General features: G+C 47.3%; 1 protein-coding gene across 1 annotated transcript; it reads right to left on the minus strand.

Annotated features, from left to right (window-relative positions):
* Window positions 1–5,922: 5,922 nt before the first annotated feature.
* Window positions 5,923–14,140, minus strand: SRP9 (signal recognition particle 9). The gene is made up of 3 exons (XM_084767168.1): window positions 13,724–14,140; window positions 9,662–9,730; window positions 5,923–7,002 (listed from the first exon to the last, which is right to left on the minus strand). The coding sequence occupies exons 1-3, from the start codon at window positions 13,793–13,795 to the stop codon at window positions 6,883–6,885; spliced, it is 261 nt and encodes an 86-aa protein (XP_084623294.1). The 5' UTR covers window positions 13,796–14,140; the 3' UTR covers window positions 5,923–6,882.
* Window positions 14,141–17,302: the final 3,162 nt, after the last annotated feature.

The following is a 17,302-nucleotide window of genomic DNA, read 5'->3' on the forward strand; positions in this document are numbered from 1 at the left end:
GCCCTCAGAACCCCTTTCTGACTACAGAGACTGGACATGGCTCCACTCAGCCAACAGACGCTGCCTACTGCTCACCTCCACAATCTCTTCTCCTAGCCCCCAGCCCCCCAAAGGGCCACATGGGTCAAGGCCATGCTCATCTCTCAGGCTACACTGTGGGAGCCCTCCCTCCCATACAGACACCTCACAGATGGCTCCCCCGACTCACAAGTCATCGCCCTAATGCCCCAGGCTCCCACTGCTGCCCTGGTTTGGCTTCTTCAGAGGCCTCAGCTGCCACTGAGTGGCGTGATCTTGTTCTATCCCCCTATAAAATCAGGGCCACACTGAACCCTTTATCTTGGTTTCTCTAATCTCTAGTGTCATGTCTACTGCATAGTAGGTGCTCAAGAAATACCCATGAAGGGCAGGACTGCCCACGTGATTGGCCAAGGGAGAGAGCGCTCCTCCTGGGCAGAAGGGAAAATCCATCAGAGAAGATACCCCACCACCACCAGTCGGGGGCACCCGCCCCCTCCTCCTGAGGTGCAGCCAGCCTCTGTGGAGGCTGAAGCACACTCCCCCATCAGTGTCACCTGGGTCACAATGACACCTTGGCCTTGAGGCAGGAGGCTGGAGGGTTAGAGTCTGGAGCCAGTCAGTCTGGATCTGTAGCCTTGCAAGGCTGCAGATCTCAGGCTCAAAGTCCGTATCTGTGACTAGGTGCTGACAGTGTCTGCCCCGCCTCACATTGGGACTCAAGAAGCTCACTCCCAGTTGTATTACAAGTTGAACCTGGCTCATGCCTTGCACATATCCCACAGGAGTCAATGAGGTGTGACAGGGCAATTCCCAGGGAAGGGACACTCTCAGAATGGATGGGACAATGACCTGCAGCCTGGTTTCTTCCTAGGCTGCCTAAGGAACTATCCCATTGCTCTCAATTTCCACCATCAGCAGCAGCACCAGGCATAGGCCGACAGAGCCTGAGGGAGTGGAGCCTAGTACAGCGTGGATTTTAGGGTTCCAGGGTTCTTTGCTCAATCTGCCATCACAGCTGGTTGCCAGCTTTCATTTGCCAAGCTGTCAAAGGGTAACTGGCCAGTTACTTAGTGACAGATCTTGACTGGTTACTAACGGGGTGCCATCTAAGTATATATTAACTGTGAGTTGCAGAGGCAGACAGTCTAGAAAGGGAGAGGTGGTGGGCTAGAAGGATACAGTTCAGCACGGCCCTCAAATCCTGCTGTTCTAAGTGGGGCATCTCAGCCATTGGCTTTTCTTCTTAAAGCCTCTGTCCTCTAATTATGACACTGCAGAAAATGGTGTCTGCTTTGGGGTTGTTGAAATATAGCATGAGGAACACATCATCAGCCTGGCACTCTGTAAGAGCTTACTGGAGGACATGCACGCATGCATGCACAACCGCACACCAGCCTTCCCCCATTCTGCAACTGACTTTGCTAGCACCCCAGGAGTGGTCTCCTTGGGGGACTGGAGGGGCTGGGTTTAAATGTCCAACCCAAGCCAAGATAAGGCCTCCCTGAGCCACAGTTTCCTCATCTGCAAATAAGAGTGCTGAATTAGGCCTTGGTGGGTTCACCTCAAGCAGATAAAACATACTTTTTTGTGGGGTTTCTTGTTTGTTTTTTGTTTTTGGTTTTTTAAGACAGAGTTTCTCTGTGTAGCCTTGGCTGTCCTGGACTCACTTTGTAGACCAGGCTGGCCTTGAATTCACAGAGATCCTCCTGCCTCTGCCTCCTAGGTGTTGGAATTACAGGTGTGCACCACCATGCATACTTTTTAAAATTTAACATTTATTTATTGGCGCACGCGCGCGCGTGTGTGTATGTGTACGTGCACATGCATGTGTGCACTTGGCTCCTTTCTCCCGCCACACTGACTCTGCTGACTGCACTAGAACATCAGGCTTCCCCTCTGCGTGCCGAGCCCTCCCTCCCTCTCACCAGCCCCCAGGGCCCTCTTCTAAGTGCTCCAAGTCAGTGAGACCCTGGCTGCTGGTCACATACACCTCTTCACTAGGGCAACATTATGGAGTACAGAGTACAGGCCAGGCCCTGAGGACACAGCAGGATGAAGAAGACATGCTGGCCTTCAGGATACAATGCTGTGGACGCATGGTGGGAATGGGTGACCAGGAACAGACCACAAACTAGTGTAACGTGACCCGACTGTAGAGGAACCTAGGTGTGGGAAGCTGCTCTGTGCCCTTCCCAACTCCATCAATGACAGTGCTTCTACTGTCACCACGTAAGGAGCTGCTGCATGCCAGGTGATGCCATAATTAGTCTCTGGGGAGGAAATGGCACCTCAGCAAGTGACTTGTCCAAGGCCACAGTCACTAGCTGTCGAGATGGGACTCCGGTTCATCCCATTCATTCATCCCTCACACATGGCGGAGGGGTTGGAGCATGAGAGACACAGTCCTGGGGCCTCATGAGCTTGAGTCACTGAGTCAGCCCAACACTTGCTTCTGTCTGAGGTTGTCTTGGTGACATCACGGATGCTTGAGTCTGAAATAGAATTCCTCCAAGGTGATGTGATCAACACCATCACTCTTAACGTGAGAAATCAGCGTGCTAACTTAAGAACACACAGGGTTGGGGCTGGGAAACAGCTCAGTGGATAAAGCACTTACCATGAGAGCATGAGGAGTGTGGGTCCATGGCACGCACATGCACGCTGGGAAATGCAGCCCTACAGCACCCACATGCACGCTGGGGAGCGGCAGCCCTACAGCACCCACATGCATGTTGGGAAATGCAGCCCTACGGCACCCACATGCATGCTGGAGAATGGCTGCCTTCTTCTGGAAGTGATGCCCTCAATACATACTTTGACAATAATGTTTGGAGACATGCAAGCTCTGTACCTTCCACTCATAATTTTTTCTACTCTTTACAACCACCATAGTAAAGTGTGAACTGTTATCACTCCATTTTCCAGTGGAGGAACCGGAATACATCTGATTCACCTGAGGTCACTCCTAAACATAAACAGAACAGATTTCTACAACCAGCTCCTCCATCCAATTGCTCTTTTTCTCCAGCATCTAGCCTGATGAGGGTCTAGCCTAGGGTGTCAGGACTTCTAGGGTTATTTTCTTGTGTTTGATACTCTGTATTGTGAGCTGGTGCCCAGGGTGGGCTGAGAGGCTTTCTTCCTGCCCTAAGGGTTAGGGAGACAGTGGCCTGGTCTTACTCACCCTTGATACCCACAAGAGTCGATCTGTGCCAAGACACATATGTCCACCAGTCCCCAGGAGCCTCAGCTCTTGGCCTCTGCTTCTTTCCACTGCTCAAGGAGACACACTGTCTACCACGCTCGCTGGGCCACTCCGCGGCACCTGCTCTTCCTGTGTGCCCTTTCCTTGGGACCGTCTTCCTCAAATGCTCTCACCTTCCAAAGCCCAGAGAAGCAGCCCTTCATGCCTAACTCCCCTGCTGCCCGGGTGCCTTCCCAGGGACAGACAGGGTGCTCAGGAACTGTCAGAAGTGGGCGGTCAGTGGGCCTCAGGGAGCTCAACTTTCTTGTAGACAAATATCTTAGCATCTCAGACAAGACTTGAGTGTGTGTGTATTTTGGAATTTGAAGGAGGCGTTGAAGTGAAGTCCCACAAGTTCCAAAGGACAAGTGTGAATCAAAACTTGAACATTTCTCTATAATAAGAAATATCCATGGTAGGCTGAGCAGCCCCAAAGACATCAGCATCCTAATCCCTGGACCCTGTGACCACATCTATAGGCCAAGACGCACTTGGTGGATATGAACAAGAGGCAAGAGTATCCTGGGGGTTTCCTGGGTTGGCACTAATGTACCACAAGGGTCCTTCTAAGAAGACAAGGCTAAAGGAGATCAATGTGAAAACAGGGAGAAACAGGTGTCACTGCTGTGACACCATGAGCCTGCAGTGACTCAAAGCTGAGAGAGAAGGCTCAGGGGATAAAAGTGCTTGCCACCAAACCTGACGACCTGAGTTCAAACCCCACTATCCACACGATGGAAGGAGAGAATCAACTCCTGCAACTCCTGTCCATCTCCACGAGCCGATGTGGGATGTGTGCACTCACATGTACACAAACGAGAGAGAGGGAGAGAGGGAGGGGGGAGAGAGAGAGAGAGAAAGGGAGGGAGGGAGGGAGACAGACAGACAGACAGACAGATGGGGGGGTAGAGGGAGTGAGCGGAGAGGGAGAGGGGAGAAGGAGGGAAGGAGAAAGGGGGAAGGCAGGCAGACAAATAGGAATAAAGCTAGCAAAGTTTCTCGCAGCCTTCAAGAAGACCAGCTGTGGCAACACCTTGGTTTTAGCCAATTAAGGCTCATTTCGAACATTGAAGAATTCAATGTGTCATTTAAAATAACTTAATTTGTGGTAATGTGTTAAAACGCAAATAGAAAACAAATCAATTTCTAGAAACACAAAACAGTGTTCCTAGACCTCCCCCCCAAAAAAACTAACAGAAATGGGCAAGGCATTTACAATGTATTCAACCAGCATATTCTAAACATGGAGTACATTCTAATTTATTAATTTTAATACAGAGTTGCTATGTGCCAGGCACTGATATTAATTACTTGGTCCTCATATCTGAGGTAAATATTATTACTAATGCCATTTTACATCTGAGGCACTTAAATCCAACAGAAAATGCTAAAATTCTGCCATTCAAATGGACATTAACTCAAGTCTCCCAGAAAGCAAAGCTGGAGCAGAAAAATGTGAGGCTCACCAGCAGCAATGGGTAAAGGCGCAAGCATGGCAGCAGGCCTGATGCCTGCGAATAAGGGGAGAAAAGAAAGTAGGAGACAGAAGAGTTGCAGTCAGTACTCCCGGTAGGGCTGCTGGGACCAGCATCCCCCTCACACTGGAAAACTGAGGGCAGGTGGTAGTCACTGCAACGTCTCTGTTCTTTCCTGCCAGAATCTCCTTACTGAGGTGTAACTGGCATCCACCCCCTGAAGACACCTCCACCCTCTACCCCGTTTGTAGACTAGGCTGGCCTCAAACTCACAGAGAACCACTTGCTTTTGCCTCCCCGAGTGCTGGGATTACAGGCGTATGAAGATATTTTGTATGTAAAAATTCATTCTTTCATTCGTTCTTTCTTCCTTTCTTTTCTTTCTTTGATTTCAAATAGAGGCGAAGTAATCAAGGTTGGCCTTGAACTCTCAATCCTCCTGCTTCAGTTTCCTCAGTGATCATTTTATTTTTATTACTTTTTATATTAGCTTACATATATAAATACTCCAGATTCCTGCCTTGCTTGAGTTCCTGCCCTGTATTTTGATCAAGTATGTCACAAAACAGATTGCTAAAGTATATTCATACAAGTTAATTCCAACATCCAAACATGCTGATGACACATGAACACTCAGAGGCACCGCGCCACACCACTCAGCAGACATGGCCGCTGGAGTTATATTATGGGCTAGAAGGATTCAGCCATCCCTTCCTTCCATGTTATTGCTACACAGTCATGGAAAAAAATAGATGTGAACGAGAAAAAGGACCACATTCCCTTTTCCCATTTCTTCTGGGGAGAAAACTTGAAACTAAAAAAGTAGTGTTTGATTGTATTTCCCTAAATCAAGAAAACAAATTCACCATCAACAAACAGCTTAGAGACTCATGCAATAAAAAGATTAGAAAAATAACCAACAGAAACACTCACTTTCAGTACCTCTAGACTCACCTCAGATGAAATGAGTAACACATACCCTAGTCAAGAAAGCCATACTCAGGTGTGGTGATGCTCTCTTCAGTCCCAACGCATGAGAGGCAGAGGCAGGTGGATGTCTGTAAGACTTAGGCCAGCCTGGCCTCCATAGTAAGTTCTCAGACAGCCACAGCTAGTGAGACCATGCACAAAGGAGGAAAGGAAAGGAGCCTATACAGGAAATCCAGAACCTCAACAAAAACAGTATGTTTATATTTTATTTACTGATCGTTCTAAAACAGAGTAAAATTTTTATAACTAATAAAAATTTCAAGTTAAATTGTTATTCAAAAATATTTTAATGCAGTACCTTAACTTCACTCAAGCAGAAAACATGGAATATTACATTTAGATGGTAAAATCAGATTATAAATACAAGCTAAATATAAACAGCAGACTTCTGGTTCATTAGAAACCTAACAGTTCTGAGAGGCGCGCTCCACTTCGTACTTTAGTTCAGTCTGAGTCATCCTTAGCCCTTCTAGTAACTACAAGTGGGGACAACCCGAGGTGAGTTCTGCCCGCGGTGCTCTCAGCCCACCACAGTGGTCACTGCTCTGCCCTGCGGTCACAGAACTGCATCTCGCTCTGCTCACTGGAAGCCCGACTTAAAGTCAGCCACGTTCAGCAAGCTGACACTTCAAGTTCCTTCCATTCAAATACACAGTTTGAAGCTGGCCAGAAAGGTAAAGCAGAGCTGCCCGTCACAACACTGGATCGGGTGCGGCGCAGAGCAGGTGATCCCAGTTACCACGTGTTTAGTATAAACTACACACACGCTATGCTCTGAAGGAAACATCCAATGCAGCAAAAGGTTACATTTTATTTTCTCTTAAACAAACACAATCTAGAAGGAACTAACTTTTCTTGTTAATTCTTCCACAAATTATTGATATGAATTTACCAGAAAGATAATTACATGTTTGCCAGACAGCAAATGATCTGCAAAAAGTTTCTAATGTACTTCTTATTCAGTTTCCAAAAATAAAGGTTTTCTAACTGAAAACACTGACATTCCTACTCTTAAAGCAAACCTTAGAACACAGGCTGGTCGCTCAGCTTTTGACGGCTCAGTTACATAAATATTTTCTTCCCAACACTTTCTCAGTTTCAAAAGCTATTTACTTCCCAAGAACATAACAAACAGTCTCCATTTCAAACCAGTCACTCTGTTTCCATGGGGACACTGCGGGATTCCTTGGCCACCATAAGTCGCATTAGTTGACTGTGGAATTTCTCAATCTTCTTTACATCTTGAGCTTGGTCTGTTCTGTACATCAAACACTGTCAGAAATGTAAAGATGCATAAACTAAGCAAAACAAGATACTAATAATGAAGGAAGCAAGTAAGTGGCCCAACTGCAGGGGTCTTGGCCACCTTCATTCGGCTCTATTCTCTGGTGTCATACTGAGCATCCAGCAATTATTGCTTTCCCTATCTTTTTGTTTTGTTTTGTTTTTAGACAGGGTTTCTCTGTGTAGCCTTGGCTGTCCTAGACTCACTTTGTAGACCAGGCTGGCCTTGAACTCACATCAATCCACCTGCCTCTGCCTCCCTGAGTGCTGGAATTACAGGCATGGACCACCATGCCAGGCTGTGCTTTCCCTATTGTAAATGCCACTGCTACAGATGAAATGTAAAGAAACTCTTCTAGAAAACTCTCAAACATGGCAAGTTAAATCCTGCTGGCTACAACCATCTGTAGCTCCAGTTCCAGGGGAACTGACACCCTCGTCTGGACTGCTAAGGCACCAGGCATACATGCGGTGCACAGGCATGCATGCGGCACACAGGCATGCATGCAGCAAAACACCCAAACACCTAAATTAATGTTTCAAAAGTTCCGCTCATTCTCAGCTACACAGCAGGATGAGCTCAGCGTAGGTTACACAATGTACATGTCCTACTTGGGAGGACAGTCCCTTAACTAATGCAGGAAACTGTTAGCAGTGACAGGGGATAACACGGAGAAGGACTGGGTTTTCTGTTTCGGTTTTTCGAGACAGGGTTTCTCTGTGTAGCTTTGGCTGTCCTGAACTCACTTTGCAGACTAGGCTGGCCTCGAACTCACAGCGATCCACCTGCCTCTGCCTCCCAAGTGCTGGGATTAAAGGCGTGCGCCACCACGCCCGGCATAGAAGGGTTGTTTTTAAAGGAACTATAGAAAGTTTGCATGTTTAAAAATTATTCTGGCAGCTAAGCGTGGTGCACGCCTTTAATCCCAACACTGGGGAGGCAGAGGCAGGTGGATCACTGTGAGTTCGAGGCAAAGACAGCCAAGGCTACACAGAGAAACCCTGTCTCAAAAAACAAAAACAAAAAATGAAATAATTCTGGCAGGGCTAGGAATGTGCTCGGAAGTAGAACATATGTACTGTGGGCAAGACCCTTGAATGGCAGGGAAGTGTGTGAGAGAGAGAGAGAGAGAGAGAGAGAGAGAGAGAGAGAGTGTGTGTGTGTGTGTGTGTGTGTGTGTGTGTGTGTGTAAGGTCACTGGCAGTGCACAATGTGAACTAAAAGCAAGGGTACCATTGGAAGTCAACTCTTATAACCAAACAAGTAGTACGCTCCTAAGGAACCAGTGAGGATGGAGAGGCAGCGCGACAGGGAGGGGCCAAAGAGGTTCTAGCCCCAAGTCTAAGTACCTAGCCAGGCGTGTGTATGGTAAGGGATCAAATTGCCACCTTCCCCAAATAACCAACAGTAGGCATAACAAGAGAAAAAAAGGGGGAAATACCTCCGCAGGTTTCTGGCCAGGTGGGTGGAAGAGGAGAGGCCAGAAGAGCTGATACGCTCCACTCTGGAAAGGCTAACTCTGACCAGTGCATGACGTATAGTTACCTGACTTCAGAGTTAGTCAGAGCCTCAGCAGAGAGACAGGGGCCAAAGATACAAATCTGAAAGCAGGCACAAATACAGGAAGTACCAGACAACAGGAATCAAATGGACTTTTTCAGAAGTGGTACAAAGACCAAGGCCAGAATACTGGTAAAAAACAGTATTTATGGAGAAACATCTAATAATTAGCAAAGACAGAAACACAGAAAAGCAAAGCCAACATAAAGTGAAACTACAAGGGCTAAAACTTCCCATCAGAAAATGGTCTTCACACTGCAAGTGGCGGAGACCAAATGGAGCATGAACTTGATGAGCTCACACCAGGAGCAGACCTCGAGGAGGGCTGCACGAAGAGACCAGCCAACAAAGGGGAGGAAGGAGGGGAGAGAGACAGAAACAGGTCCTGGCTTGGTTTTTCTTTTTCTTTCTTTCTTTCTTTCTTTCTTAAAGATTTGTTTGTTTGTTTGTTTGTTTGTTTGTTTATTATGCACACAGCACTCTGCCTGCATGTACACCTGTGTGCCAGAAGAGGGCATCAGATCACATTATAGATGGCTGTGAGCCACCATGTGGTGGCTGGGAACTGAACTCAGGACCCTCTGGAAGAGCAGCCAGTGCTCTTAACCTCAGAGCCATCTCTCCAGTCCCTCGTTTTTCAAATCAATCTTTTACAGAGCCAGGCATGGTGGCATATGCCTTTGATACTAGCACTCTGTGAGTTCAAGGCCAGCATGATCTACATAGTGAGTTCAGCACAGCCAGGACTACATAGAGAAACCATGTCTCAGAAACAAACCAACAAACAGAAAACAAAAGCTATTTATCATTTACCTCTCACCATGAGAACAGAAACCCGCTCAAGTGTAGTCTCTGCTCTCTGGCCAGGACTGAGGAGGCAAGTGTCAGGCCAGAGCTGGCACACTGCCTTCAGGAGGCAGGTTAGTGATTCGCTGATCTACAACAGCTCTCAAATGGCGTTCTTCACTGTGGAATGCGTGCATAATAAGCACCCTAGTAAGTCATCTGCACGAATTCTACATCAATAATTTCAAACAGCTGGTCAACTCACGCCCCCCAATGCAACAAATAAAAATGCATACTTACAACTAAGTCATCTGTTACTTTGACACACAAATTCCCATCAACATGCCTGTATTTGAGCACCACGCGTACCTGCAGCAAAAAAAAAAAAAAAACTTATTTAAAAACAAAATAATAAGAATAATAAAAAGATGGAACTGTTCATAAACAACTTAGTCAAGTGAGGTGCAACGGAGGCTCTTCAGAGTGAGTGCCCCAGACACCTGAAAACACTTCCACTGTGCGCTCAACACTGAAGTGAGGCAAGGGGGGAAAGCCAGCCATTAGTTCAAGTCTCTTTGTTCTAGTTATACGTTAAATAGGTGTGTGTGTGTGTGTATGATACATTCTTGTCAGTAAAAGAGTGAAGAGATTATCAAGTTTTTCCTGGGCGCATCCCTAAAGGATAAGGCTCTCAAGATCATGCCAGTGCAGAAGCAGACACGGGCTGGCCAGTGGACCAGGTTCAAAGCTTTTGTCGCTACTGGGGACTACAATGGTCATGTTGGTCTCAGTTTTACGTGCTCTAGGAGGTAGCTACTGCCATCTAAGAAGCCATCATCTTGGCCAAGTTTTCCATTGTCCCTGTGGCTCTGTTTTGGTGCATCTCATCCGTGCCCCACAGAGGCACTGGTATTGTCTCTGTGCACCTGTGCCCAAGAAGCTACTGATGATGGCCGGTGTTGATGACTGCTACACATCAGCCAGGGGCTTAACTGCCGCCCTGGGCAACTTTGCCAAGGCCACATCTCCAAGACCTACAGTTACCTGACCCCCACCCCCACCCCAACTTAAGGAGAGAGCCTGTGTTCATCAAGTCTCCTCATCAGGTTTCACTAACCATCTTGTGAAAACCCAGACCAGAAGATCCAGGCCCCAGCTGGCTACCACATAAGTCTGCTAAAAAAAAAAAAAAAAAAAAAACACCACTAGGTAAAAGTGCTAAAGGGAGAAAAATAATTTATACTGGAAAAAAGTCAAGAGCCACTTTTCTTAGAAGGTGGCTTTGAAGATACATGTTTTGTTTTCCTGTAGAGAAGGCTGGAAAAGGCAGAAGTGTTCTGAACAAAGAGCCAGTGTATTCTTCAGATGTAGACTGTGGCTTCACCAAGTCTAAAGCCTCAATGGTTAAGCCAAGACAGTGCGGCTGGGAGCTGGGACTCTACTCAGTTATATAGGGAGAAGCGGTTTTAAGCAGAGGACACTTCAGTGTTTGTTTTCAGAAAGATGTGGCACATGTGTGAAGTAGAGACTAAATGGAAGACAGACCCAATTAACAGGCTTGTTTTCAATCCACCAGCCAAAAAAAAAAAAGCATTTCAGTTCAAGCCATGCAGGCTAGAGTGGTAAAGGGTAAAAAGATAAATGCGCTGGGGGAGAAGGCAGAATCCTGGCGAACAGATCTCAGAGACCCGACAAGCTGTCTTCTTTAGCCCTACGGGATCAGAGAGGCCTGGGGCTCAGGGCCAAGGCTTGTACCTAAGCTCGGTCTTTCACAGCAAGTCATTCGGGGACTTGAGAATGCTATCACACTGTACAGCCCTCTCTAGTCAGGACGACAAGTTGGACAGACAGACAAGACACTGACTAACAGAAGCTATAAAGAAAAGTAGAAAGGTGAGATGGTCCCTGCCCTGTACATTCTAGACTATTCTGATCACAATTCTCTGTCACTTCAGTTTTTGTTTCCATGTTTCCTGCAACGACCACATTCTGAAAATGGCCATCCCACGTGTGCTAGTGTCCACATGTGTTGGTGTACTCTTTACATCCTTTTACTAAATTAAAGACAAGCATACCGTTGCCAGTATCAGGCCCTTCTGGACAAAATCTCATACCACCTTGCAGCACACTGCTCAACTGAGGAAACAAATGGCAAAGCAGGAGAAAGGGAAATGAACAGATGGAGGTACCATAAGCCACGATTGTCACAAACTACACCATTTCAAAAACACCTCATTTATTTTGCCACTTATTATCATTTTGTAAACGAAGCTGATGAACTATTGCCAATTTTAATAGTGAAAGGATAATTAACTTTACACATCAGCTTAGAAGGGAGCCTGGGGTTATCTAGCTCAGGGCGGCCTATGGTATGAGGGGGCCGGGCCGTCTGTTAATCGAGGTGGGAAGACAACCAACTATGGGCTGAGCCCTGAACTGTGTGAGTGGAGACAGCTAGCTATGAACTAAGTGTGGCACGAGCGAGTATTGTATTGTCTCTCTGCTTGTGACTACAGTTGTATTGGTGTCAAGTCCCTGTCCTGACTTCCCTCAGTAATGGACAGACGTGGAATGGGCAGCCAAAGAAACCCTTTCCTCCCTCTTTGCTTCTTGTCGGGGTGTTTTGTCACAGCAACAGAAGGAAAGTACAACGAAGGGCACCACCAGCAGCCTGCAGCCTGCAGCCCAGTGCTAGCCTGCTGCTGAGGACCTTCAGTTCCCCGTTTTCCCCCTAGTGCATTTATTCCTCCTCCTCCTCCTCCTCTCCTTAAGACAGGGTCTCATTGTGTAGCCTAAGCTGACCACAAATTCTCCATTCTCCTTTCTTCAGCACCCTGAATGCTGGGATTATAGGCGTGCGCCACTGTTCCCTTCCAGCCACTTATGGTAATAGCAACGTATTGCAGTTGGACAATTTTTGGTCTGAGAACCCACATGGTAGGTAGCTCAAAACCATTCCTAATTCCAGATCCAGGGGATTAATGCCCTCTTCTGACAGGCACCGTACATGCACAGTGCCTACACACACTCGGGAAAAACACTGATACACATAAGAATTCATTTTTAAAAAGATGCTCCCTGTGGGGCGGAGAGACAGCTCAGCTGCTAAAGGCTGAGTTTACAACCAAAACTATAAATGATGCTTCTTGCAAAAAACAAACAAACAAGCGTACTGAGTTGCCAGCAGCAATGTTTTGGTTTTTTTTTTTTTTTTTTTTTTTGGTTTTTCAAGACAGGGTTTCTCTGTGTAGCCCTGGCTGCCCTGCACTCACTTTGTAGACCAGGCTGGCCTTGAACTCACAGTGATCCTGCCTGCCTCTGCCTCCCGAGTGTTGGGATTAAAGGCAGGCCTGTGTCACCACGCCCAGCTAATGTAATTTTTTTAAAACTTATTATTGTGTGTGTAGTCAGAAGACTACATTGAGCAATCTATTAAATCTACCTTTTGGGGTTTTTGTTTGTTTTTTGTTTGTAGAGATGGTTTCTCTGTGTGCAGCCCTGGCTGTCTTAGAGCTCGCTTTGTACACCAGGCTGACCTGGAACTCACAGAAATCTGCCGGCCTCTGGGTGCTGGGATTAAAGGCGTGTGCCACCATGACTGGCCATTCTCTCTCTCTCTATGTGAGTTCTGCATACTATGCATCTCCCCAGACCCAATACCTATTTTTAAAAACAATTGGTGTTGTATCTCAATCATTAGAGATGGCATACACTAAGCCCTGAGGCCAGGTTCTTGAGATGTTAAGTGCTCGTTTTCTTTTTTTCCCAAAGGATATATTCACAATACATGCATCTACCGTACCTTCCACAACCCTTAAGGAATGGTGAAATTTACCTTTGAGTTTCTCACAGAACCTATTCTGAGTAGGTCAATTGGGAATGGGAAGATTTGCTCTGGGGGACAAAACCGTTTGCAAACACTTATATCTACGGTATAAGTGCAAGCATTCTCAAGGTTTTAAAAAGATAACTGACTCACGGGAAAGACTAAAAATCTCCATTAACCTGAGGAGTGGGGCAGGTATTTCCCAACTGGGACCTAATTTATCACCATTTTATTAGGTACTCTTGAGTCTTTGTGAGAAGGAGTACTAAAATAAGTGACGGACAGGAAAGGGAAGGTGCAGGGGAGGAGCCTCAGCCTCAGCGACACGTAAACCAAAGCCATGGCGGAAGTTGCCTCGGGTGTAGAATCAGCCACAGCGGAGATGGCCCTGCCTGTGGCTACTGTCCAAGCCAGACGGAAGGAGACAGAGGAGGCAGCGAGACTTGAGGGCCGACTCCGCTTCCTGAGGTGCTAAAGCCGCCCCCCAAAAGGTAGAGGAGACCCCAGGCCCCGGGGCCGTCCCGCCAGCGGCTCACCTTCATGGGGTCGGCGAGATACAGCTTCTCGGCCGCGCGGCTGAACTCCTCCCAGGTCTGGAACTGAGGCATCGCGGCTTCGGGCAGCGAGAAACCAGGCCGCGGAGCAAGAAACGGCGCGGTGGCACCCGCTGCCCACCTCTCTTCTGCAACCGCTCAGAGCGCAGGACTACGGCGGCACAAAGATGGAGGCGCACTAGCGCTCCGCCATTGGTCAGCCTCGGCCGCGCCGGTCCAATGGGCAGGAGGCATGCTGCCAGGGGGCGGGGCTTCCGCTTAGAGTAGTCCGGAGCGGGGAGACGGGTGGCAGCTGTCACAGCGCCGCCTGCAGGGCTGGAGGGGTGATGCCTGTGCAGCCTTTCCGAACCGTGATTGATGGACAATAAAGTCAGTGGAACCAAAACAAAAAACAAAAATAAAAAAACCACACCCAGGGAGCATATACCTACATGCCTAATGTCATAATAAGTGTATGAGACATTATTTTACTACCAAAGATCTCTTTCATGCTTCTTTATATTAATTTCCTCTGCCTTCACTCCTGGCCCCACAAATATGATTTCTTTTACTATAAATTACTTTTCCATGTCTATTGAACAGCTTTAGGCATTTTTGTTTTGTTTTGTCTGGTCTTGTCTTGGGCTTACATTGGTGGGGACTGCACTCGGTAGGCATGGTCTCTCCTCCCCTCCCCTCCCCTCTCCTACCATCCCCTCTGCTCTTTCTTTTTGAAACAGAGTATCTATCTCCTCTGTTGCCCAGACTTTCCTCAAGCTCCAGGCTTGAATGGTTCTTCTGTCTGGGACTGTGACTGCGGGCCTGGGACTGTGCAGCCAAGACTAGACAGATTTTTATATTAAAAGGCAGCCCAGGCTACGTGATGAGACCAAGGCCAAACTGGGCTACTTATGAAGACCCTGTCTCTAAATAAGTAAGTAAATAAGATTGATGATAGTCCTAGCAAGAGACCATCATGGATGGCATCAGGTTAAATAGGTAGTAATCACTTAGGTTAGAAAAAAGAAGGGGGGGCGCAATTAGAGACATAGCGTGGTGGTTAAGAATACAGACTGCTCTTACAGAGGACCCGGGTTCAATACCCAGCACCCACATGACAATTCACAACTATCTGTAATTCCAAGATCTGACACTCTCACACAGATATGCGTGTAGGCAAAACATCAATGCACATTAAAACGAAAAGAAATAATTTTAGAAAAAAGAAAGGGATGAAACTTCAAAGAAATCTGACTAGGGGATATTTGAAAACCTCTTCAAATTTTAGGGTTTAATGTCTCAGGTTCCCGGGAGGCTGGGTTGTTAATTAAGTCATCTACACAAAGGTTGAGGTCATTCATGAATAAGATGGGGATTCAATGCTGAAGTAGGAGCCCACATCTTAGTACAAGGGCTGTGGGAACCCTAAAGAAGCAAAAGTCATGACAGTCCAGCAGAATGGCCCTCTTGGAAGAGGAGGTTTTAAACATTTTTAGTAGTATACATACTAGTGAATTTCATAAGACATCTTCATATATGTACATAGTTTGCCCCCGCATGCCCTAGATCTCTTAGATTTGTCCCAGCACATGTATCTGAGTGAAAGGGCACAGTATTGAGAGTTTAGTCCAAACTGTGGAATCCTCATAACGCCCAGTTGCTTGTCTCTCCAAGGCAGAATCAACAAAAACAGACTTCAGAACTTACTACAAAACTCCGAATTTTATGACCCTCCTGTCAAGCCTTCCTATGACATAGCTTTCTAATTTGACCCAGAGCCACTGCGCATGTCGGTGAGGGAGTTCTAGCTTAGGCTATTGCGTTGCGAAGCTTCCTCTCAAGTGTGAGTGGCTCTTGTCCACCGGCTGGGGTCCTGGGCTGTACAAAAAGGAGAAAGTAAGCTGAGCAACAGCACCCAGCTCTCAGCTTCCTGACTGTGGGTGCAGTGTGGCCAGCTGCCTGTACCCCAAACTGAGCCAAAAGAAGCTTTTCTTCCTTAGGTGGCTCTTGACAGGCTTCTTGTCACAGCAATGGGAGCAGCACCCATTATGCTAACCCCAGGGTCTGTCTGTACCACTCCTGTGAGAAACAACCAACCTGCCCGCTACACTAACCCAGCTCTACAAGCTCCCCGCTTTCCTAAGCCGAGGCTACCTGGTTTGTGAACGTGAGTGCTTTAATGACAGTAAGACACAGACTTTCAGGGTATGCAGCAGGGAACTGCCCAGAGGGCTCAGGCTCTGTGTCGCTCCCCAAGTCAGCTCCAGGAACAGAACTAACTGCCCTCAGCAGAGCCCTCCAGCTAAGGGCAAGAGTGAGACATATTTACACAGACTCGGCCTGTGGTTTCTATGTGACCCACACCCACGTGGCCATCTAGAGAGAAAGGGGCCTTTTCACTGCAGGGAATACCTTGGTTAAACATGCTTCTGAGGTTTGGACCTTTCTACAAGCCCCCCCGGCTTCTGATTCAGATGGCAGTATACATTATAGGCCCACGGAAAAGACCACTCTGACATCTCATGGATGCAACAAGGCAGATCATCAGGCTAAACAGGCAGCTAAGCCTCCACCCCAGCTGCCTGTAGTGAGAATTCTGGTTTCTTTAAAAAAAAAAAAAAAAGACAAACAACAACAAAAAAAAACCAGTTATGTTGTGTGACTGTGTTTTTGTTTTAATCCCAGGTGTGGGATATGCGGCTGCTTCAGATTGTCCACAGCAGCTGACTATAATGTGCCTCATGCTCTGGCAGGGGTGCCAGCTGAAGATAGTTTATGTTTGGAATTCTGGAGACTCTTGAGAGGGTATAAATGTGAGAGCTCCTGCTGCTCCCCCTCCTGCCGGTGGTCCCTGTTACTGGTGGTCCCTGCTGCTACTTTTGCTGGTTGCTGGGTTACTGGTGGCTGGTTGAAGATACCCTGACAGTGACAATAGACTTGCCCCAAGGAACTTGACGCCCCCAATCATCAGGAAGTAGTCTAAAAAGATCTACACCCCTTTTTCCCTCTATACTTTTTTCTCTCCTATCTAGTGTTGGCGGGGGTGGGGTGGTTGGAAGGGATTCAGGTGGAGAAGGGAGGTAGGAAAAAGAACCCAATGAAGTAGCCAAAAGCCCAGCTACAGCTGTCTAAAGTCCCAACTCCTCCCTTCCGTGTCTCAAAGATCAGGGCTTCACAACCACTCTAGAGGCATAGTTACAAAGCCCAGAAAACAAGATGGTATTCCCTGGGTCCTCCTAATGAAAGGTCCTTAACAATTCTTATTAGGCCATACATTTGAGGCTAGGTCCCTCCAAATTCTAACCGAGCCCGTCTTCACAGACACAGTGTTCCTTAGACAGTGTGATACATTTTCTAAGGCCGGCCTGACTTGTGAAGCCAGTGCAGAGGGGGGTCCTTAAGCCTGCTCCCTTCTACTTCCGCACAGCATAGAGGAACTGCTCAGAGGGAGGGTTGGCAAATGGATCTGACTTACATGCACCCATTGCAAGAGCTGCAGATAGCGACTGACTGTCTTCTCCGTGTAGATAAAGGCTTCCCACCCGAAGGTCTCAGAGGTGGCCATCATCTCTACAGAACACA

The sequence above is a fragment of the Acomys minous genome, assembly GCF_964271855.1.
Source record: "Acomys minous genome assembly, chromosome: 1".
In the NCBI taxonomy this organism is placed as follows: Eukaryota; Metazoa; Chordata; class Mammalia; order Rodentia; family Muridae; genus Acomys; species Acomys minous.

Bases quoted from the DNA above. Each gene is read 5' to 3' on its own strand.
- SRP9 (XM_084767168.1), bottom strand. From the start codon at position 13,795: ATGCCTCAGTTCCAGACCTGGGAGGAGTTCAGCCGCGCGGCCGAGAAG. The intron at 9,731-13,723 runs GTGAGCCGCTGG...TTTTTGCTGCAG, and splicing joins ATCTCGCCGACCCCATGAAG to GTACGCGTGGTGCTCAAATA. The intron at 7,003-9,661 runs GTAAGTATGCAT...CATTTCTGACAG, and splicing joins AAGTAACAGATGACTTAGTT to TGTTTGATGTACAGAACAGA.